The 17,285-nt window shown below is 35.8% G+C and overlaps 1 protein-coding gene across 51 annotated transcripts in view; it reads left to right on the plus strand.

The window, feature by feature from the left end:
* nav3 (neuron navigator 3) overlaps nt 1–17,285 on the plus strand; it is a 177,899-nt gene that overhangs the window by 74,724 nt on the left and 85,890 nt on the right. For 43 of the 51 annotated variants that reach the window (XM_073946576.1, XM_073946590.1, XM_073946582.1 and 40 more), the window contains exons 6-8: nt 6,298–6,366; nt 11,582–11,724; nt 15,433–16,447. In XM_073946576.1, coding sequence (XP_073802677.1) covers nt 6,298–6,366; nt 11,582–11,724; nt 15,433–16,447 — 1,227 coding nt within the window. The remainder of the gene's footprint in view (nt 1–6,297; nt 6,367–11,581; nt 11,725–15,432; nt 16,448–17,285) is intronic. The other 8 variants (XM_073946614.1, XM_073946615.1, XM_073946616.1 and 5 more) reach the window with 2 other exon arrangements.

A 17,285-nucleotide genomic window follows, 5' to 3' on the forward strand; every position in this document is an offset into this window, starting at 1 on the left:
CCAGCTCACGGGACAGGAAGAGCCGGCTGTCCTATGGGAGAAAGTCTGACGGCAATAGGTACAGTAGTGTTAGTGGGGTAACACTGGAACTTTGAATGGAATACACATTGTTGTGGTGTGTGTTTTCAAAGTTTAACAATCATTTGTCAAGTTTTTGGTTTGGGTATTTCTTTTTTTTTTGGTCCACGGTGTGACATTTTATGTTTAGGTGTTTAGTTCCTTTTTTGGAAGTTCTCTGTTCTGCTTTGAAAATGAGATGTTTTTCTGTTGGGAGGTAAGTTTACATTTATTTTACACATTGTTGAGCCTCAAGCAGTTAAATCTAAAGAGGTTTTAAAGGTTTTCTGGAGAATGATCATTCTTAGCTTGTTGCCTTTTGCTGTGATGGAAGTCATTCAGTTTTATTTCATTAGAAGTTGTGAAGTACTGCTAATGAAGAATTTTGAAGTAGAACTAAATTATCTGAAAACACACTTGCACAATAATTTACAGTTGTCTTGAACTCTGTTCTAAAAACAGTGGTCATTGATGTGCTTTAGCAACACATGGAAGTGGAGTTTTGGTCACCATTGCTAATACAACACTAATCTTAAAGCTTTAAGTTAACCTTTTTTTTTCAAATATTATTTTTATATTGCAAGATTAGACAGGCTAATATTTAATATACAATCATTACAGTTTCCATTTTAGGTTCAGGTTGCGTTTAAACAACAACAATGTAGCCAAAAACAATGAAGTTTTCACATGAATACAGCGTTTTCAAAAATGTTTCATGCTTACACATCCACAAAAGTAGTCTAAAACGATTAATTATGAATGCCAGTCCAGTATTTGGAGATAATATCCCTTTGTTGATAAACAAAGTGAAAATGTGTCGCTAGCTTGGTGCTGGTGTGTATGTGGAATTTGCAGTGTTTGTAAGATGTCTCCACTTTTTATTGTAAGGTGAAGGAAATCCAATCTTTGCTGATGAAGTGGTAGGAAACCTTTGAGCAACAGCAACACTACATACACATACTCCTACTCCATGCACATATTCCATATTTGTTGTGTGCTTATTCATTCTAGACTTTAATCTACTATCCCCTTAACATTTACCATGCATGTGCATGATGTCATCATTTTAAGAGACTCTTGTTTTCAGGCGTTTACATGGTCACAACATCAGCATTTCAAAAGCATCTGCTTTGTTTTCAGATTTATGCATTTTCACTTGTCATGTAAATGAACAAGCAAATTGCAAACATTTCCTGTTTTTGGCAAAAAATTAAATATAGATTGGCCCTACCAGTTCAAAATGTTTTGAATAGTGACCTTAGCTGATTGTTTCTCTGTGAAATGTGTCTGAATGGCCCGTGGCAACAGATTATTTTTTCTTGAAGTTGTCAGACTCACCACTGTCATACTTCATGCTACTTGGCTGAACACTTTTAGAAGTGAGGGGAAAAGAAAGAAAGTTAGTTGTAGAGCATAGAGTGTTTTTTCAGCCATCCTGTCCCAGTTGAGTTCATCTATGAGCTGGAGGAGAAGCGACGGGCCTCATTAATCATGTGGACATGATCACGTTCTCATGAGAGCGAGTGAACGAGAGAGTGAAAGGCAGTGTATGTGTCTCGCTGGAGCTGTCTTTGGTTACAATGCTTGTTAACCTGCTGTCTTGCCACCCTTTTTACTGTCTTCCTCTCCTTCTGTTGGGTCTGCTGAAGTCTTTGTTGCTCCTCGGGGTTTCACTTGAGGGAGTCTGTAATTTTAAGCCAGCTCCTTGTCACGCACTCGCCCTAGAAGCTCGTTAAAGCAAATCGTTCATGGTGGTCATAATGATGTCCTTCTGCCCAACACACCCACCGTCTAAATCACTATGGCCAACTTTTAGAAGGGTGAAACAAAGTAGATTTTTGTCTCTTCAAATTACAACTACATAAAAAGCTGCCTGTTTGAATAAGATGGACAATTATTTTAAATTTAAAAGGACTGTTCAAACCAAAAATGTGTGTTATTATTTACTAACCCTCCATTTAAACCTGTTTGTGTTCCTCCTGTAAACACAAAACAAGATATACTGAAGAATGCTGGACAAAAAAAAGACACCTATTGACATCCATAATAGGAACTATGAAGTCATTAGATGTTTTTTCCTACATTGTTCAGTTTGGTCTTTTGTGTTTAAGAGAGGAAATAAATGCAAACATGTGTACCTATAGGTTGAATAAATTATTTTTCACTTTCGGAAGAACTGTACAATAACTAATATTTGAGTGCAATAGTTGACTTCCGGAAATAATTGAACTCTTGTGTTCATATTATTCAACTTATGTCCCTTATGAAATGGTTCATGCTGTAGCACTGGGGTGCCCAATCCTGTTTCTGGAGACTTACCTTACTGCAGAGTTCATCTCCAACCCTGATCAAAAATAACTAAACCATATAAGTAGGATCCAAATAAGCACCTGGTAGTTAAAGGCAGGTGCATTTGACCAATGCTACAGCTGAACTCTGCAGGAAGGTAGATCTCCAGGAACCGTATTGAGCAGCCCTGCTCTAGAGAGTATTCCACTAATCAGAGAGTTGCATAAAGCAGAACAGATCCTCTCATTGCCATCAAACATCATGAATGATGTAATCAAGTAGGCTTGACTACTCTGTATATTTTGCAATTTAAAAATATTTTCTTTCAGTAGACAAATCTAGCAGTAATATATAAAGAGTTTTATATTACGCTTTGTCTTTTCAAAACTTTTTTGTACTATTTCATATATTACATTGTTTTAGTTTAAAATTAAGTATATGTTTATGTCGTTCATTCATTCATTCATTTTCCTTCGGCTTAGTTCCGCATCTGGGGTCGCCACAACAAAATGAACCACCAACTATTCCAGCATATGTTTTATGCAGCTGATGCCCTTTCAGCCACAACCCAGTACTGGGAAACACACACATGCAAACTCCACACAGAAAAGCCAACAGGCCCAGCTGGGACTCGAAAAAGCGACAGTGCTAACAAACTGAGCCACCGTGCCGCCCTATATCTTTTCATAAAAATACTTGTAAATATGTATCTCTAAAATAGTGATAAATTCAAAATAAATTGAATTAAACTGAAATTAATTGGATTAGGCTCCAATTAAAAAACGACACTCACAGTGTGGAATTTGAATACTGAAACAATATTGAGTGGGTGGGGTTAACTAGAGCACCAATGAAATTGTAAGTAAATCAAATGACAGAACACGTCTGTCGTACTGTATGTTACAGGGATCATTAAAGGCTCCTACTGTAGATGATGTACTGTAGATAGCTGATCAGCTTTATTACCATACTGAATCTGAATGTGCCATACTATATGAGAAAATGCATAAAACAGTATGTGAGTCAAGTGGAATATTAAATTTCAAATTAGGAAAAAATTACAGAGATAAGGGTAAAATTCCTATTGAGCCTATTGAAGTTTCTTTACTGTAACATATAAGTGGCAGTGAAGCAACAAAACTAATGCTTTGCTAATTGCAGGTTTTCTTTCTATCTAATTTGGTCATTCATAATTTTAATTTCTCTAGTATGGTGTAGTGTTTCAGTGTGATTACCAACTAGCAGACCGGATTTTGATGTTAAAAGCCATTTATAGCATGGTAGATGGTGTTGTTTAGGTGGAGCTATTTCTACTGTAACTGTTGAAAATTGCAAAACGGACCTTCCCACTTTCTCATTCTCTCTCATCATTCAACTTTCATCAAGTGCCATCGATCCATGGTTATTTTTGTTCTATCACACAGCTCTAACAAACCTACTAAACGGCAAATCTTTTCAAGGCACTTTTACTGCTTAGACACGGCAAATCCAAACATATACAAACACAAATGCACACCCAGAACCTACAAAGCCAGTGTCAATCAGGTGTCTGGAGAGTGAGAGAGATTTGAGACCTAAAGTATACACCCAACAGTTCAGTTTTCTAGTGCTTTGGCCTCGGGTGTTTGTGTTTGTTTTGTGTGTATTTGTGTGTGTGTGTTGCAAGTACAAGTTCTACTGGCAGGGCCTCCATCCATCATAAATTCACTCTGACAATTGAACTCATTCATCCTAGCCTCTGGCAAGGGTCTTCGCTGTCCTTACAGAGATCAGTTCAGAAAGCTCTACAGTACTGTTACCTTAACTGTTATAAAACAAGCTTGGATGAACTCTTTAATATTTGTACACTAAAAATCAAGTATTCAAAAGATGGTTTTCATTTATGATTCCCTAAAGAACCTTTTGTGAACAGCTCTTAAATATATATATTTTTTCTTAGTGTGAAGAACATTTGAATAATCTGAAGTACTTTTATCTACTCTAAGGAAATGTGTGTTAAATGAAAGAGATACATCACATACCTGTATGCTATCTGCATGGTTGCATGGTTAATAATTAGAAAGGGCATGTGTCCCATGCATAACCAGAAAGTGTATGTTTATATATGCTGTATAACCACCTCCACCTTTAGGCAAAAATAGTCAAAAGCATTTGTCATATATTTAATAAAATATAATTTGTTAATGTTTTTTTAAAAATTAGATAAGATTACAAGAATAATGCTTAATGTGTTTGTTTTAAGTTGCCAAAATTTCATGATCCGTATACTACGTTCACCTAATTTTGAGTCAAGGAAAATACATATGTATATATTGTTTGTTATATAAATTTTTGATTTCAATGTTTATAAATAATGACAAAATGTATGAAATATCTGTAACCTTATAAATGTTTTACTTTTTAAGGCCTGTAGTTTAAAAAAATAATAATAAAAAAAGATTTATATTTATTTCTAAAAGCACACTATAAAAATATCTGTTGTGATTTACAATTGTTTTCCATTTATTTACGATTAAGAATTGCATTATGTATTAGCTGCTCTGTCGACTTTTAACATTGAAAAATCAACTCTACGGTTTAACAAAGTGACTTTTATTGGCATTTTAGTAGTTTGAAATGATATAATGTATAAGGAATGATACAGAGAGAAATAAGTCTGTAAAATAACAGAAAATGTACTGGCAGTTTATTGCAAAGTTTTTGTATTTATTTATTTGTTCATTTGGCAGGGAAAGTGTACATTAATTAGCATCGCAGAAGGCTATTTTTCATCCATTGTCCCTGGACAGATGTTAAAATTATCACTTTAAAAAACTATGCAAAAATTATACAATCAGTCAAGCATGGTTAAGAAGCACAAAAATAGACATATTTTAGTAGATCTTAATATAAAAATGTATATGTACAAAATAAACTAAAAATACCAACAAAAATATAGTATAATTAAATGATAATATAATATAACAATACTATAGTTGTAGCATAATATACAACACCAACCCAGACAATATATCACTTTAAACTGTTAAAAATTTTCATAAAAGTCACTTTTTAAAATTTTTTAAGGTTAAAAGTGGTTGAAAGATAGACCAAGGTCCCATAATACAATTTAAAAGCAAAAATAAATGGGGGAAACATACAAAAAATACAAAAAAATAAAAAATAAAAATTGGAAACACTTTATTTTAATGGTCCGTTTAAGTATTAGTAGACTGTCTGCTTAATATCTGCTGATACTGCTCCTTCAACAGACTTTTAACTACCATGATGATAATAAGAAACTTTGCAAGTACATGTCAACTTTCACTAACCCTAACCCCAACCTAACAGTCTAATTATAATCCTCTAATTTACAGATATTTTATACAGTTTAGTTTATAAAGACGTCAAGTAATGTAATGGTGTGTGTTTGTGTGAGACAAAGAGCAAAAATATAAATCAGTCTGTTATATTTATAAATTGTGACTAGACCTACAGGAATATCTTCTCTGCTATGTGGGGTTTTGGTCTTTGAATTATACGGTACATTGTTGTAAAGATCAATTTCAACCGATCAATGATTCACCATTGTTGAGTTTAATACTCTCACTGGATTCACACACAATTTAAGCTACATGTTTACAGAGAGCATGCATTGACTTCAGACTTGTTTAGATTTACATTATACGACAGAATCTAGAACAGTAGGAGGATTGGTGGAATTGCACATATTTGTGGTCGGAGACGAGTGCCATGTCATGTGAATCTGAGTAGGCGCACACAGAGACCATGCTGTTAGTGTTTGCATGTGTTCACCCAGCCCTGATTGTGCTTCGCTAAGTGCCGCCCTTATTGCATTAGGCAGAAAGATGCCACAGTTTGAGAAAAAAAATTCAATCCAATCATTAACCTCATTCCTCTCTCTCCCTCCCTCTTTTTCTCTGTCGAATCTCTCCCACTACCTCTTTACAGTCTCACCGCACGATATACAAGTCCACCAGGTCACAGTGGAATAGCAGCCCCTCAGAAGAAAAACACAAGGTAGAGTTTTCAACTGTATCTGCCTGCTCTCGCTCTCTTCTGACACCAGAGACTCTCCTCAGGAAAGCCGACCGGCTGATGTTCAAAGCTGTAGGAACAAATCTGGCTGATGTAGGTGGTGTATGATATATAAAAGGAGGCGGATGGCAACTTCACATTTCAAAACAGTTTTCGGAGAATTTGGAGATTGAGTCTTGGTGTCGAAAGCCATAGATCTTGAATGCAGTTTATTTGTGACCGGAGGTTTTTGCCATTTCTAGCAGTTGTCGGGCCCTGAAAGCATTTGCTGGTGGGAAGCTGTGTGCTGGCGAAGCTTTTCAAAGTATGTGAGATATGTGATGGACACTGTGTGTGATATAGTGCTTGCTCCATTCACAGCCTGATGGGTTTGAGTACAACTGATGGCATTATTTCCTCAAAAAGAACATGTGCCTGTGGGGAGAGAGGTAGAAATGGAGATGCTGCAGTTTTTTTCTTCTTTGATGTACTGTATCTGAGATCTGGGATTTTCTTTTAGAGTACTGATATGTAATGTAGGAGTAACATTTTTCAGACAGTACTCATTATGAATTTTGATAATGTCATTGCAGTTTTGTATGCAACATGGTGATGTTGAGGGCTGTTAGCACATGGTGGTATCAGTGGGATGCAGGTCTGAGTACCTTTTTTTTAGAATCTCGTCAGAAAAAGTTTCTACAGAAAATATATAAATCTCATATCAAACATCTTCAAAGAAAAAGCCTATAAAAACATTCAATACAAGTACAAGGATTGTTTGCTTGCTTGTGTACTTGCAAGATTTTTATAAGATTATATAACAATGATCAATAACATGATCAATTTTATTTACTAAGGACTCATTCAAAGTAACACTAAAGACTTTTATATTATATTATATTATATTATATTATATTATATTATATTATATTATATTATATTATATTATATTATATTATATTATATTATATTATATTATATTATATTATATTATATTATATTTGTTACTTTTTTTATCAAATAATGATATGTGTATTAGTTTCCAGAAACAGAGATAGAAAAGTAAAAAGTAAGAATAATAACACATGATAATGGATCACCAAATTAGTAAATTTAAGGATTGTATGTAATAATCTCATAACATACTGAATTGAACCGTATTGTGGCTGCAATACCATGTACATAACTAAACTGTGGAATGGATGTATCCTTATATTTCTATGAAATAAATGAATTTCATGCACATTTTTAATCATAGTTAAATATTATTGAATATATAGCCGGGATGGTCCTGTAATTATTAATAAAACAAAATAAAGAATTTTGAAAGGAATGTTTGTCTAATTACATTAAATTGAAAGAACATTTGAGTTAACGGATCATTTTATTAACAATGGATTAAGGAGTAATTTATGTTACAGGGAAATGCATTTAACATGATACAGTATTTATCGCAGGATATAATAATATCCTAAAACTTTCAGTTAAATCCAAAGAACTTTAATAGGAAAGACATATTAAAATTCAATGGAGATGGCAAAAGCGGTCTTATTTGATCCTTAAACATTCTGCTCTAAATTTTAATAGGCATAATTTGAAAGATTTTTATCTTTCATGAGGCCTTTTTCTTAATGTATTCAGGACAGATTGGATAAGATGTGACGTGTCATTAAAATTCAGCGATTATGCAGCAGTGGAGATGTTTCACAGCTGAACCCCATCAAACTCCATTGACATTTTAATTATTAACCTAAAATAAACATGAGCAGATCCAGAGACCTGGTCCTCCAGCTGACCAGCACATCTTCTGTTTTCAGTAGCAGAGCAGAGAATGCATTGGTTTGCTATATAGCATCAAAAACAGCAAAACTCTTATATACAGGGCTCAACATATATGAGTAGACCCCTCACAAATCTTTCATTTAAATTAATATTTTCTATAGAAAGTTTTACAATGTTAAATTTATGCATATACATTAGATTTTGTAGTACTGAAGCCAAACCTAGAGATAATCTAATAAAATAACGATTCAAAATTAGTACACCCAAATTTATATTTTAGAGAAAAGATTTAATAAAACATTATAAAAAGAGCAAAATTCAAGATTTTTTAAAAATTTTTTGGTAATATTGTGCATAGATTTAATTGTATTATCTTTATATTTCAAAGATGTTTGGCGGCTAAAATTATATTTTAGTAAGATATCTGTTTAATACATTTTTTTATTCAAATGCACAAAAATATATAACCTATTTTCATTGAGAAATGGATAAAAATATTCATTTTCAAAATGAGGTGTACTCATTTATATTGAGCACTGTGTGTATATGTATTGGTATTCTGAAACAAGCTCCATGATTATATTAGCACTCGTACAAATGTCGACTTTGTGTGTATATATCTAAATCTGTAATAGAAGAGCAAATGATTTTTGTTTATTTATGTATATACAACAAGAAATATAGATGATTATAGCTAACATTGAACAGTTACTATAGTTTCAAAATATTATTGACATATATTGACATTTAACCTGTTGATATTACCCACTGAATCTTTGCTATTTTTACAACCAGATGCTGTGGAATTTTGTAGTTCTCATAGATGTCTAACTGAGATAATTTTTTGTCCATTTAGAGTCTATAGCGGATGTAGAATCTAAGTATACATATCTTGGACAAAAAATAATTTGCATTTCCAATAGGTTTCCCTGCATTTACCCATATAAACATATAGTCCTGCCCTTAACTCAAGCCATTGGCTGAGCCAGTGTGTTGCTGCTGAAACAGCAGTTCTTTGAAAGTGCCTCAGATTTCCCTTGATAATCAACCTATAAATGTCATATTGTTTCAGTATATTATGTTAGAGATGAATAAAGTATTTTAGCACACAGTGCATCCTTAATTTAAATCTATTTTAGCAAAGCTCTCTGTCTTTTCGATGCCTGGTTAGTAATAAATCTATCCTCCACAGGCGTATTTGTGTATGTATACATGATACATATTTATGCAAATTACAGTCTAAGGAACATTTCAAGACCGAATTAGAAAACCAAATATCTTATAAATGCTGATGTCAGACATTGCCTGCATCTTTAAACCAGGCCAAACTGAACTGATCTGTTTTCTTTGCAAACTCTGCTGAGGAAAAAAACCTGCTGAATTTAGCAGATTTCAACATGATAGAAATTGTGTTACGTGCAGCTCAGAGTACTATCACCAGCTAATAGCTCAAAGCTTGATAAAATCACTTTGAATATTTAATAAACAAACACACAAGGGCCACTGGGAAACTCTCTATGGACTCATGCAGATTCCTTGTGGACCCATTAAAATGAAAATGTCCAAATACTTTTAGTTTAGACACTGTCCTTAATGCGGTCTCTTAAGTTCATCTCAATTTTCTCAGAAATAACCTGTCTGGGAAATACCATCAGATAAGCTTTTTCAGAGCCACCCTTTTTTTACGCTTGCATATTATCATAGCTGGTGATGGGGGCCTGTGTAACAGGTTAATGGACAAAGGCAGAAGTGGCTGATGGGAAATGAGCGAGTGATGAAGCGGTGTCATTTGAGGCTTGATGAGACATGCACCTGAACTGCCTGAATCATCCTTCTCCAATCCATCATTTCTGGGAAAGCTATTTGCTCTGATTCTTTGTAATAAGATGTTTCAAAATATATTTGATCAGTGATGAGAAGCCCAAATGATGATAGGACTTTCAGATGGCTTATAAAATGCTCATAAGCTAAATGTTATAGGTCTTTATTTGGTCATTGGTTTTGATCATTAGTCCATTACCTGAGAAATTGAATCAACTGAGAATTCTGCTGAGAATTGTTAAAACGATAAATTCTGCTAATTTGTTCTCGTGCGACATGTTTATAAGCCGCTCTTAGGCTAATGTGTCAAAAGGTCATGTCTCCCAATTAATAAACGGGGACTGATTGAGTCATTAACAAGTTTGTGCTGGAGTAAATCATCAATAATGTGCATACAGAACAAGGAAAATGCATACATATACAGAGTATGCTAATTTTATTGTCTGATTTTAGAGCAATTAAAAGCTGATTACTTTGTTGACAAGTTAAAGAATGAGCCACTTCAAGAGACTGCATATTAGTCAAATCATTATTCTTAAATGCTGTTCATTATTTCAATCTCATACACAGCGATTGTGTTTTCTGTCAGAGCTCTAATGATGTTGTACAGTTGAAAATCATGTCTTGATGTCATATTTTGTGCTCGTAAAGTGATCCTAGCCCTTTGATGGTCTCAATCTGATATTTTTCTTATCTGGTCCATTATCTGGCATTACTTATCTGGCACTTTTAGCTCCATTAAATCACAATTATTATAATGAAAGGATTATATTAATAGTAACAATGTGGAATAAATGTGTGTATTTGAAACCTTGTGAGATTTAGGCAGTAATGAAATTGAATTAGCTCATTTAAAACAGTTCAGTCAAACTAATCAGTTTGTCTTCATATTCATAGAAGCAATTGTCATATTAAAATAGTTGATGTTTGTCAAACAGGCTTGTTAACCTTAACTTGTTGTTACCATTTGACCAAAGTGTTTGCTTGCATGCATGCGTGTGTAGAATAAAATCACAAACAAGGTGTATGTTTTTGGACATACAAAGATGTTGTTCACAAAGCTTCGTAAGTGAACTTTAATCTGACATTACTAATTTACTTTATACTGCAATTTGTTCAGTTTCGTTCTGTTTATGAAACCTAGATGAAAGCTGATGCAAAAATAAAGGACTATATATTCATCAGTTTTAAAAAAGTCAGTATTTGGGTAGATCAAGGCATTTTTTTTAACCGACGATGAGTATCTAGTCCTTTATTTTGCATCAGCTGTTTGAGATTGGCAGACACCTACAAGTCTGAGAATTTATATGTCAGCAGAAGGGAAAATTCAAAACTTTTTTTTTGTATTTTATTATATATATTTTTATACAGAATCTGGGCTAATTTAATTATGCTTCATCAGGGTATCATGAAACAACAAAACGTTTAGACTGCATTCACAATATGTTAACAAGTTAAAGGTATGGTTAGACAGAAAATAACTAAAATAGCTTAAAAAATGGTGGTCTCTAATGGAAAGTGTGTTGTATGTTTGTGTCTATCATAGTTATATGTAATCTCATACAGCTCTTGATCAGTGGCTGAAGATAAAACTATTGTAATTGTGTTGTTACAGGTTGCCAGGTCCGTCCAGAGTCCCCGCTGCAGGCAGCGGCAGTAACAGCAGTAAAGGCTCCTCAAACCTGAACAGAAGAAGCCAGAGCTTTAACAGTATTGATAAGAGCAAACCATTGCAGTATGCTAGCGGCAACGACAGAGGTGAGCATGCACAGACACTTTAAGATGATCTTCAAATCAAAATGTCACAATTTCTGCATTAAAGACAGCTACTGTATCCTGCTATCCACTAGATGGTGCCACTATCAAAGAAAAAATAGAGCTGTGGGTTAATGCAAGTTGCTCAGAGTTTAAAAAAAATGCATTTATTATTACATTTTCAGAATAACCTTAATAAATCTATGAAAGAAACATATTTCCCAAAGAAACCCTAGGAAATGAAAGTTTAATATTGCCCAGTAGTTCCTCTCTGGTGTGTTTTTCACATCTGAAAAGATGATCTGCCATCGGCATTCACTGTCCCCCACCTACAAATTTAGAAATGACGTTTATGTTATATTTTTGCTGCTACCACAAAACTAGCCTATTCAGAGTTCACTTCAGATTTCATCTTCCTGTCAGAGCCGAACCATCATTCAAAGCCGACTTCATAAAACCACACGGCTGTTTAGCCACTAGTGTGTAAATCTCCACAGGCTAGTTGGTTACTCCATAAATCTACACTAGACCTGATGGAGTGTGTCGATTGAAGTCGGGTTGGGAGTTCAGAGACGTGTGACCTGTATTTCGCCCCTGGTTCACCTCTCACAGCGAGGATCCATGGTGATCGGTGAACAAAACCTGAACGATTTCCCTCACAGACTGTTTGTTTTGGCTGAGCTGCCTGGTTAGATTTATACCAGACTTTACTGGTCCTCGTCCGCTGTTAGCACAGATGCTGGTGTTCCCAGACACTGGTTACAGAGAGGGCAAGATGGTGCACTCCAAGCCAGACAGAGCGTCTCACATAGCAGACGGAGCTTTGATGAAGCAGAGAGTCCTAATAGGCAACGTCTCTCTTGAAACCCATGGCTGCCTATTTCCATCGGGCCTAACATTACTCAAAACCTTGATTTATAAGACTGGTGTTCTAATACCTCCACAGATGAGAAAAACAATCTCTCATAGGCACTTTTTTCCCTCATCTTCCTTTTTCCTCTATCTAAGGCGTCTGCCGCACTAGAGGAACCACGGAGGAGCTGTAGGGAGAAAATAGAGCTCCGTTCCAAACACTAGTGTGCTGCCTACCTGGCATTTTAAGGCATCCGAGGTGCACTGCTGACACAAAAGCTGTTCCTAACAATACGCAGAAAAAGATGCTGCCTTGTTACATGCCAAATTCTGAAGGTGCAAATGCATTAGTGACATTTCACAAGCCAAAAAATCAGCCATTGTGCATTGTGATAGTGTTGCAATGTATGAACAGCTACAATGGAAGTCACATTCAAAGCAAGTAGCTTTCTGTTGATCGTTGTGGCGAATCCACGTAAGCAGAATAAACACTTTGAAATCTGCAAGGGGAAATATTTTGTTTTCCAAAAATAATTACTAGATAACCATTAAAATGATTAGATTTGATCTGAAAAAAATAAAATAAATAAATAACCAAACAAAGGTAGAGGGAACAAACAAATATAGTTTTAGAGATGCTAAAAGCCAGAAATTGTCAAGTGAATATATAAAATAGTCAGCCAGGTTAAAAGAAATGTCATCTCTAATTTCACATCTCATACTTAGAATAGTGTTGAATAAGTTAAATTAAAATTAGTTATTAGTTATATTTATTATATTATATTATATTATATTATATTATATTATATTATATTATATTATATTATATTATATTATATTATATTATATTATATTATATTATATTATCATAAATGAATTAGTTAGTATAGTTGATTTATTAAAATCAAACTATTTGATGCAACATTTAGTATTTTCTGTACCATAGTTATTTATACACTTTGTTAGCTTAGCAACAAGCTAGCATTAAACTTTGTGATAGTTTGTCAAGTTCCACAGTTTGTTTTTAAGTCCCATTTTGTTCTTAATACTGACTGCATGAAGTGCTCCAGTTTAGTCCCTTATGGGGTTTAGTGATTGTTAGAAGGCTGTCTTTGTAGCCTGCTATGCAGCTCACTAGGTTTTGGAACAGAGTTAGCGCATAGCCTTTGATTTTATGGCAGGCTTGAATGCAAATTTCATAATCCGGAGTTTGACCTTTAACTGATTTAATCCTTAACCTCAAATCTGTCAACACCCTTGTTACAGTCACCTCTGTATTTCAGTACAACGCCTCACTGTTGACTCAAATCTCACACTGTTTAAGCCTGATGCCAAGGTAGTGGGCACAAATACTTGCATGTTAAGTAGTCTTGTATAACAAAGCTAATTTCACCATTCACACTGGCTGCAGGAGGGAATCAGCATATTTGCTAGCATCAGCTCAGTTCAGGAAGCTTGAAGAAGCACTATGTACAGTTCCTGCATTACTTTAAAGAAAACTGCTTTTATTTATACACAACTTTTTTAGCTTTATATGGTAGCACCTATGGTACAAAGATGGTGGAGATCTGTCAGAAATAACAAAGAATGTTAGCACAAAAGACTAAATTGTTAATGCCCACTGTTGTGGATTAAGATGGGAACTCATTAGTGACATGTTTGTTGTCAGCACCTCCATTAATGTATTTATTTTGTATTGTGTGTGGTGTCCTACCAGACTTTCCAGACCAAAGTGACATTGCACTTTGTATCATTTAAAGTGGTGTAGAGAATTTGGGTAGCTATGGTAACTGTTTCATTGGTCTGGCGTGTGAATGTGTCTGAGAGAAGCTGTTATTTAAGCTGCTGTTATCTCCAAGGACGGGGTTAATTTAGCTGACACATGCACTGAAGCCCAAATCCACACAAATATTCATTCAAAGTCCAATCACTGTTCCCTCTACAAGATTTTCAATGGATGCAATGAAGTCCCATCTCCTCCCTTTTTCCTTTGTGTTTAGAATTTTTCAGCCCGTGTCTTTGATACATCTGGGTGCAAATCAGAGTTAGGGACAGCCTGAGTTGATATGAGATTAAGTAGATTTACTTACATTTTGTTGTGTTATAAGCGTTGATGCATGACTGTTTTTTTTAATTCACAAAAACTTATTAAAATGCTATTTCATGTATCTGATTGAAAAAATCCAACTTTTAAACTTTTGGATTTCCAATTTATAGTGTTTGATTTATATATATATATATGTGTTTAATAACTTTTTTTTAAAATATAATACACTAAAATACAGATTTTGGTATATAAACTTACGCTTTAAAGTGTTTTATGTGGGCACTGAGGTAAGCAGTAAGAAACAACAGCAATAGTAAACTGCCATTACTGGACATTTTATTTTTGTGCAGTGTCATGTCTAAGGGGATTGATATATGAAGATCCTCAACATGAACATGATGTGTATGTATTGGATTAAGTGTGTTTAGATATAGAATTCTGTGAGCCATGTTGATTCTTTGCAAAACATCACTACATTTACAAAGAACAAGAGTGTGTCTGGCAGCAACAAAGTATTTAAAATCCCTCAAAAATCAATTTAGAAGCCAATTTTCTGCCTCAGTGCATTCGAGCATTGCTTGGGATTTCAGTATGCAGTGGGATTTCAAAGTAAAGATTTGAATGGAGCACTATCTGTTCCTCATGAGTTTGTGGGGCACTTTGCCCTCGCACAATCCCTTTCCTTGTATGCTAATACTTGGTAATTGCTGTAGTCATACATTTTTCTTCCTTGCCAAACATAAACTTTGCATTACTTCTTGAGTGTAGTACTATCAGTCTAACAGTTGTGTCGAATATGTGGTCTGTTTTAGAGTCGGTGAAGGGCATCCCTCTGCCAGGCAGCATGAACGGCAGTGGCTCAGTGCCTTCCAGCACCAGCGGGCAGCAGCTGGCCTCTGCCATTCCCTCTCCCACTGCTGGAAAGACCTGGCGCAGCAAGTCCATGAACATGAAGCACAGTGCCACCTCGTCCATGCTGGCCACTAAGCCGCCCAGCCCAACCTCATCCCCTACCCCTCCCTCATCATCCGATCGCCTCCGGCCCCCAATCACAGATGCCTCCAAATCAGCCCCCGGTAACCAGCGTTCCATGTTGGAAAAGTTCCGGATCCTCAACCCTCGCGCCACATCCAGAACCTCTCCCTCTGTGGCTGAAATGGCTCTCCAGGAGGAGGATGACTTGTCAGAGTTTGGAGATGAGGGAACTTTCAGTCCTACACCACCCTGCGGGATCTCAAAACAGCAGGGGAAGCCCTCTGCATCTGCATTTGCACCCCCAAGCAAGTCCAACAACTGTAAGAACCACAACAATAAGTCCTTGCCACAACCCAAAGACAAAGAGGACAAGAACAAGACCAAGAACAAAGCCAGCACACCTCCCAAAGAAGAGCCAGTAATAGTGGAGACCTCAAAGAAAGGCTCCAAGATTGCTAGCCTCATCCCCAAAGGAAGCAAAACATCCGCTGCCTCTGTGAAGAAAGAAAGTGCAATCCCTGCCTCCAGCAGTATCCCCAAGCCTGGTCTGAAAGCTCCAACAGCAACCTCCAAACCTGCAGGAACCCAATCTTGTGTACCTGCAACTACCGGTGGGGAGAAGACCAAACTTAACAAGGGCAGTCAGTCCATATATATGCAGAGATCTCTGGGAGGCTTGGAGAACCGTAAGACCAGCATGGTGTTGTCAACCAGTACCTCAGCTCTTTCTGCATCCACCACTTCAGGACTGGGGGGTGGTTGTGCTCTAGGTGGTAATGGAGCAGTACAGCTTCCCCAGCAGCAACAACATAACCATCCCAACACAGCGACAGTCGCCCCCTTTATGTATCGGTGAGTGATTCTCAAGCATGACTGGATATGATTGTTCCATTTTATTTGTCCTGCTTTGCATAATGTGAATGATAGTTGGTAAAGGTGTGGGTAGAAACTAAGGATCTAGACTGTCATCTTCAGTCCCAGAGGAGTTAGTCATATTAAATCTACCATTGTTCCCCTAGCAAGATAATTAATGGCTAGTGAGCTTTCATTGTGATCAGCGTGTCTTGTCTCTTTGAATAAAATTATTTAACAGTTAAAGTTTTTGAAATCTGAAATCCCAGGAAGCTCAAATACCTCTATATATAGAACAGATGCCAGTTGGTCATTTTTCAAACTTACTATGTCCTCATCATGGACACAGCTGACGTCTAATGCTGGCAGGGCTATATATCCAATGAGTCTTAGAGACATAAAAGGGGAAACAGACAGATTTGGGTTCCTGGGTTCTATTTTAGGTCATGAAATCATTATCATTATATACGAGACAGCAGGACCATGTCTCTGTAATTACCCTCAATAGACAGGCAAAGATGAAACTCTCCTCCCCAGGAGGTCCTGAATAATTACCTCATATTTTACTCATTCTGCACACCACTAAGCAGACAGATACTCTACAGAGTTAGCCAATTTAATAAGTACAATTGTTATTCACTATAAATGAAGATACACCATAAACAATCCACATTCTACAGCAATATAAGTTTATTAAGAGGTGGAAATGACTGTCTTTATGACATATGAATGTTATGGCCTGGTGAGAAGTGCACATGTTCTGACATTCTGCACAGTGGTGCTTCTAGTTCGGGCTTCCCGGGATTCAGTCGTTTTCTAATCAATCATTCCTCACTTT

Source organism: Danio rerio, chromosome 4 (assembly GCF_049306965.1).
Source record: "Danio rerio strain Tuebingen ecotype United States chromosome 4, GRCz12tu, whole genome shotgun sequence".
NCBI lineage: Eukaryota > Metazoa > Chordata > Actinopteri > Cypriniformes > Danionidae > Danio > Danio rerio.